The following is a 7,252-nucleotide window of genomic DNA, read 5'->3' as shown; positions in this document are numbered from 1 at the left end:
ATGTACAAGCATTTAACTGTTCATGCCTTATGCAGGTACTTGAGTAAAGAATAGGGCTTGATTATACCTCTCCAGTGTGAAGTAAGTACAATGTAGTATCAACGTATGTACAGCAGTCGACATATTCACTCCTTCACTGCTTTGCACCCACAGAGAATTCATATATCTTGACTGGTGTTTTTATTAGACTTCCTCGTGTCCTTTTCAGAACAGGTGCACAATCTTTTTTGTCATTCTGTTTCTCCTTCTTTACCACTCATTTCTCATACATAAAGACTCCATGCACACACAGAAATGTCAACCACATTTTGAAATGTTTCTGCTTGCATGGTCCTATGAGGAGAAACAGCTCTTGATAGTATTTTTTTCTATCCTGAGAAGCAAAGGTTCAGCTGAATTTAACCTTTTAATATGTGAAATATGTGTATATTTGAATGCACAATTAAATACAGGGGCTGTACTTAAATTAGTAGGCCTGTGAAGAGGACGCTGCTGTGAGTGGCACATCGATGCCGAAGTGATATTGAACTGACTAAGCTGTAAAATGCCAGTACGGAATGCAATGTGTAGTCTACACACATGAATCAACACGGTAAAATCTAGTAGTTCAAGCAAAAATAATGATGGCTAATTGGAAACATTTGAGGTGTATGGCATTAATACATACATAATTTAATATATACAAATAATATGAAAAACAGATCCACAAAAAGTATAATTACATAATTAAAATATTCACGCTTGCAATAGCCTAGACGATGCAGTTCATATTGTTATGGTGTTTTCAGTGTGCCAGAGGGTGCTTTTAGTCCCCAGACCAAATCCTGGAGTTCTACTGCACTCCACATTAGTGTGCTTATGTTTATAGTGGTTAAATAAAAGTGATGAGACAGGGAAACACTAAATGTGCAGTGCAGACTACAGAGAGACTCTTGCAGCAGGATTGGGAAACACTGCTGTAGACTGACTACACATATGATAAACCTATTGTAGTATGATGAGCAATGCGCTCCGTCTTAAACAATACGGTCAAGGAGCCAATCACCTTCGCAGAGGGGTGGGGTTTGGTACTCGGGGGCGGAGTTTTCACTTCTATTTAAAGTGAGGCGGTGCGTCGAGTTGAAGAGTAGTTTTAGCTCTGAGCAGCGAAGACCTGGAGAGAGTTACCGAAGGGGGGGGAACCTTTTGTTTGGAATAGAGGACAGTGAAACACGCATGGAGAGGAAGATCAATTAGCCGTGCGCGCCCGGAAATACGCAGGTATTCATTTCAGACATGAGGCTTCATGCGTTCTGAGTGTGGATACGAAAAGAGCTGTACAGGTGTTCAGGTCTAGTGTAAGATCTACATTTTTCTAAAGGCAACGAAGAGCAGATATACATGTGTGCGTGTGTGTGTGTGTGTGTGTGTGTGTGATGTCAAATAGGCTATTGAGTCGCTATTTATTTTGTAGTTCGCTCCAGGCGCAGTGACTTGTTTACATATCTGAGTGCATGACCATGAGACTGATCTGTTATGCGTATTTTTTGTGTGGGGGGATTGCAGAAGCAGCATTCCATGCCTCTCGCGTGCCTCTCCCGTCCTTGATGGGCAACCAACTGGACCGGATCACACACCTGAGCTATAGCGAGCTACCCACTGGGGATCCGTCGGGCGTGGAGAAGGACGAGCTGCGCGTCGGTGTCGCGTATTTCTTTTCCGACGACGAGGAGGAGCTTGACGACCGGTCGCTCGAACGCAGCCCGGACGAGGAAGGCGTCGTGGACACGCTGGATGAGCTCGAGTACTCGGCCTTTTGCTGTCACGAATGCATCTTCTCCAAGGTGCGCGCGCGCGAGGACCTGCGCGTGTACCCGGTGCCCACGCTGCTCTCCATGTGCAAGCCGGGCGACGTGCTCGAGCTGGTGGCGAGCGCTCAGGCGCCGCACTGGGCCGTGTTCGAAGGCGAGGACCAGGTGATCCACCTGCACAAGGGCGAGATCCGGAAGGACAGTCTGTTTGACGTGAGCGGCGGCCGCCGCGGGCGCATCGCTAACGACCGCTACCGCTTCCGGCCGCTGCCGCCCGACCTGGTGGTGCGCAACGCGAGCAGCCATCTGGGGCTAAACCACGCCGACGTGTGCTGGACGAGCTCGGAGAGCTTCGCCGCGTGGTGCCGCTTCGGCAAGCGCGAGTTCAAGGCGGGCGGCGAGGCGCACTCAGCCGGCCAACGCTACCTGCTCAAGGTGCACCTCTCAGAGAGCACAGTGCACACGCTCGTCTTCCGCAGCCTCGAGGAGCTCATACGCGAGCGAAGGCGCGTGGACGCCAGCGGAATTCTGGAGGAGCTTTCACTGCTCGACGGAAAACAATGAACGGATTTGCGAGGTCAAGTTTTTTTGTGTTTTTTTTTTCTTTTTTTCTTTTTATTATTATTTATTTGTTTTTGTTTTTTTTTTGAGAAAAGCATCACGGACACAGTATCGGGACTGCGCACGCGCCTGCGGCAAGGGCTGCTCGTACCCTTCATGCAAGACTTTTGAGGAATGTGCGCTTTTGATTTTAAAGCTCACTGTTTGCAAAGACAACGCCCTTTTGGGCTCGTGCCGTGTGATCTGGTGCACTCCGAACACCACGGACCTTGCTTCAACAGAGTAAACCCATGGCCATTGATCATAGCGCATATTGGACGCTGGGAAGTTCACCCGAGCCGCACAGGCGCTGGAACGGATTGTGGCAGATGGTGCGCTCCGGATTCTTCCTTTCTTTTGTTTTATTATAAATATATTTTTTATTTCTTCTTCTTCTTTTTTTTTTTAACTCCCAAACCTTTAGCTTTAAAGACGAGTCGCGGAGGTCACGCGCCACTGCGTAAAGACTGCAATCTAAACACGGCGACCTTTACACACGTCTGGCTTTTCTTTTACGACAACACGCAAAAATGTACATTTATCCTCATTTCTTTTTTGGAGCCCATATTTTTGTATTTTAGTTAGGCAACAGAGTCTTTGTTTTATTGAAAATAAAACTTAGATTGCTCTCTGAAGCGTGTATTCACTCTGTTACTTTGCACGAGTGGTTTTGCTGGCTGAGCTGCATCTCAACGAGCACAACAAATCCCTCACGAGCCTTGTACATGCTTTATATGCATCTCTGCACGTACAATTCAATCAGGAGAGTTTTTTTTCCGGCTGTATTAGTATGCATTAGATGGATAATGCAAAGCTCTGATCTCCTACCTGGTGTTCTGGCTTGTAATATGCTTAGCATATAATAAACCTAGGATCCTCAAGTGCAGATTGCCGATCTGGTGATTAGCTGTCATGCACATTAGCTGTTGTGTTACTAGCGTGTGGTTGTCAGACTTTGAAGTATGAAACTTTTTTTTAAAGCTGGGAATCCCAGTACTACAGTACATGAAAGGAGCTCATGCAGCCTTAAACAAGAAGCAGTTTATTCATTCAATCATTTGACTTTTTTGAGTCTCCCATTGTTTTGATGATGAAATCCAGATTCTTTCCTGTGGATACTGGAGCTCACATGATTGCTGCACGTTGATGAACATGGCTATTGAGGATAATTTGGTTTGTGCTACTTGTAGAAAACAGATTATGCTGCATTAGCCTTTTTCAGGGGCCAATTTATGATCATTAAACTGTCATCAAGTGAAGGTTAAAGGTTAGACTCTTGAACAGCTGCGCTACAGTACTGTTTCTTTCCTCAAGATTTATAAGTGCTATAAGTGCTGCTGGGTCCAGAAAGTACTTATCCAAATCTGCGATAGTTTTTTGTGGCTGCAGGACTTGTATAGAGTAATAATGTGTGCATGTGCGCATGTGTGAGAGAGAGTGCGAGAGATGCAGTATTCAGTACTGGCAATTACAGTCATGCTCTGCTGGCTTTTCTATTAGAGAGTGTTGGCTGCAGCTGGGATTGGTTATTATTTATGTGAATATCAAGACTGATTAACCTGGAGTACCTTACTGTGTAAATTCAGCTTATATATTATCACATGGAACTCTTGAGTCCACTACAAAGAATGATTTTAATTTCAAAGTTTATCGAAGGCTAATTGAATTTTGCTCAGTTGTTTACTTGGTATTTGAAACTTTTCAAGACCTATGCCCTATGTCTCATGCGAGCTTCAAGCAATAATTTCACAAGATGACTTTATAGTTTGCAGTTGTACAAGAGTAATGATTTATAATTTATATTCCCAGTAACTGATGTCTCCCAGAACAGGACAGGACAGGTTCCCCTTTGAGTCAGGTTCCTCTCAAGGTTTCTTCCTGATGTTGCTACTGGTGCATCTGGTTTACTCGTTAGGGACATCCAGAATTCTATAAAGATGCTTTGTGACAGTCTGTTGTTAAAAATGTTGAAATTGAAGTTGAATTCAAACTATGATGCTAAGGGGGGGAGGTTAATCAAGGGGTTCTTTCTATGGTTATGGATTCTATTTTCCTGAAAAGGTTTTAGCTTGTAACATCTTCTGATAGGGAAACACTGTTGTTGAGTCCTACTCAGAAACTTGAAAGGTTTCTCCAGAAGGACTCAGATATTCAGATTGATTATTTATTTATTTATTTATTTATTTTTATTTTACATGAAGAACAAAATGAAGAACCTATTTATTGCCATGGTCAGTACCATTGCACTCTTTATCTTGGCTATTTCATCAGATAATTGCATCAGATTGTGTTCTGCTTGGTAGTCCTTCTCGAGTGCTTCAACCAGCTGCATGATGTTCGATGTGTTAGCCATTAATATGGAAAACAGGAAGCATATTGAATATGGTAAGCAGCTGAGGCATTTTTCTGAAGGCTTGGTAAACATTACACGCTAGCGGTCATTTGCAGTCCATGAAACCGGCTTAAACTCATTACAGATATAAGCACGTACACTGTGTTCAAACTCTGAGCACTTTTAGCTAAGGGCTTATTTATCTCCTGTTTGAGTTACTGTCATTGTAGTAGCCTATTTTTCAGCCATCAAGGAATCCCTCTTCTTCCCTCCTCTGTTCTCTGATTTGTTTTTTTTTTTTTGTTTTTTTCTCTCTGCTCCCACCCCAATTGCCAGTCTGTCATCAGTGTTGTCCTTTTGAGGCTAAGAATTGAGGGTAGTGGGGCAGCAAGATATATGTGGAGAATGGGGACAAGCTCCTCTTGGGGGGAAAGTCAACAGTCTGTGTTAACAACACAGAACTACCTCACCCTGACTTTAGCTTGTTTCCTATTGAAATCCACCTGTATGTGAGTGGATGTATATCAGGATTCAAACACTTCATGTTGTTCATATTGAAGCTTGGCCAGATCATAAGTACCCTGTTTTATTGATTGATTTACACTTCATTAGGTACACCTGCACACAGTTATCTTATCAGCCAATCAGGAAGCAGCAGTGCAATGCAAACAAAAAATCCCCCCAAAAAATCATGCAGTCATGTGACTAACCATGGCATGGCTGTTGATACTAGACGGGCTGGTTTGAGTATTTCATAAACTGCTGATCTCCTAGGATTTTCTCACACAACAGTCTCTAGAGTTTATACAGAATGGTACAAAAAAAAAAAAAACATTGAGTGAGCAACAGTTCTGTGGGTGGAAACCCTTTATTAATAAGAGCGGTCAGAGGGAAATGGCCTGAGTAGTTTGAGCTGCCAGGACGGATATAGTAACTCAAATCACTCTTTACAACCATGCTGAGCAGAAACTCATCAAATCTTAATGTGGATGGGCTACAAGAAAAGACCACATTGGGTTACACTCCTGTCATGAACAGGAATCTGAGGCTATCATGGGCACAGACTGGCCAAAACTGGACACTTGCACATCAGGGGGAAAAAATAACGTGTTTTTCCCCCCCAGTCTTCAACGGTCCAGTTTGGGTGAGTCTGCTCAGGACACTTGTAAATAGTGCTTATTTGAGTTACTACAGACTTCCTGTTACCTCAAACCAGTCTGAGTCAACAAGGTGTTTCAGCCTGCAGTCCGTCTGCTCACAGGATGGTTGTTGTTGTTGTTGTTGTTGTTGTTGTTGTTGTTGTTTTTCGCAGCATTTTGTCTAAACTCTAAAGATTGTTCTGTGTGAAATTCCCAGGAGATCAGCAATTATAGAAATACTCAAACCTGCCCATTGGCACCAACATCCATGCCACAGTTAAACTCACACAGATCACCTCCTCCCCATTCTGATGTTTGATGTGAACGTTAACTGAAGCTCTTGACCTGTATCTGTATGATTTTTTTTTTTTTTTTTTGGATTCCACCGCACTGCCACAGGATTGGTGAGTGTATTTATTAAATAACACATTTATTCATTTATGCACCTGGTTGTAATGTTGTTTAAAAAAAATTATAGACCTGTTATACTCCATATAATTTCAAAGACACCTAAAAATTTTAATATTGCCATACAGTGTCTCTGTCTTTTCATTTGAGGCTTCTGTTTATATTTTCAGCCAGAACAAAGTCTCCCAGTCCTGCCCCTTTACCTTAAAAGGCTATTTTTTTTAACTGTATCCTAGCGACCTTGAAAGAAAGTTTGGTTTCATGTTCAGTTGTTTGGTAACAGCACAACAAAAGTGTAGTTATCTCAACTTGTGTGTGCGCTTTTAGAACTCCTGATGGTTTGTTCATCAGGGGGAAAAAAACTAGGCTGAGTGTGTTTTCTATTTTGCTTCTTTTCAGTGAGGCAAAGTGTTCCAGAAAAAGCTCTTTTGTAACTGTTTTACACTAATTGATTCCTCTTACCCAACCAACAACTGTCCTGTTAAACATCATAACCCCATAATGCATTGCAATTTTTTTTTACATTTATTTATTACTATTATTATTATAATTATTATTATTATTATTATTATTATTATTACTGGAACACGATAGGCAAATATAAAATGTGACCCTATACTTTTGCTGAGACTTGAGGCCTCAGCCTGGTTTGCAGTGATTCATGTGCGCATCAGGGAGATGCTGAGCTCGCACCTATGAGCTCGGAATTTATTTGGACATATTTGAAGGAGCAGAGTGTGCAGCCGCATCGTAAAGAGGCCTCTAGTTACGGAAAGATGACCGTGTCATAGTAGGACTGCTATTTTTAGACGCTGCAGCACTGGCAATTTTGTCTTTGTGTTGGTAAGCAAGACCGCAAGCGTGCTCTAGTGCATCACCTCTCGAGGGGGAAAAATGCAAATTGATTTTCAATGATCAATGACCATGACTCAACAAAAAATGTGGAGAACATAGGGCACGGAGGCTTACAAAAAAAAGCTTTA

General features: G+C 42.6%; 1 protein-coding gene across 1 annotated transcript; it reads left to right on the top strand.

Moving 5' to 3' along the window:
* The first annotated feature begins 1,068 nt into the window (after positions 1-1,068).
* On the top strand, positions 1,069-6,722 carry lratd1 (LRAT domain containing 1). Its single transcript, XM_053647187.1, has 2 exons — positions 1,069-1,260; positions 1,546-6,722. Exon 2 carries the CDS (start codon positions 1,587-1,589, stop codon positions 2,352-2,354), a length of 768 nt encoding a protein of 255 aa, XP_053503162.1. The 5' UTR covers positions 1,069-1,260; positions 1,546-1,586; the 3' UTR covers positions 2,355-6,722.
* Positions 6,723-7,252: the final 530 nt, after the last annotated feature.

This window comes from Ictalurus furcatus, chromosome 2 (genome assembly GCF_023375685.1).
Source record: "Ictalurus furcatus strain D&B chromosome 2, Billie_1.0, whole genome shotgun sequence".
Taxonomy (NCBI): domain Eukaryota; kingdom Metazoa; phylum Chordata; class Actinopteri; order Siluriformes; family Ictaluridae; genus Ictalurus; species Ictalurus furcatus.
Note: the sequence above shows the minus strand (reverse complement) of the source record. Positions and strands in the feature narration are given on the sequence as shown.

Bases quoted from the DNA above. Each gene is read 5' to 3' on its own strand.
- lratd1 (XM_053647187.1), top strand. From the start codon at position 1,587: ATGGGCAACCAACTGGACCGGATCACACACCTGAGCTATAGCGAGCTA.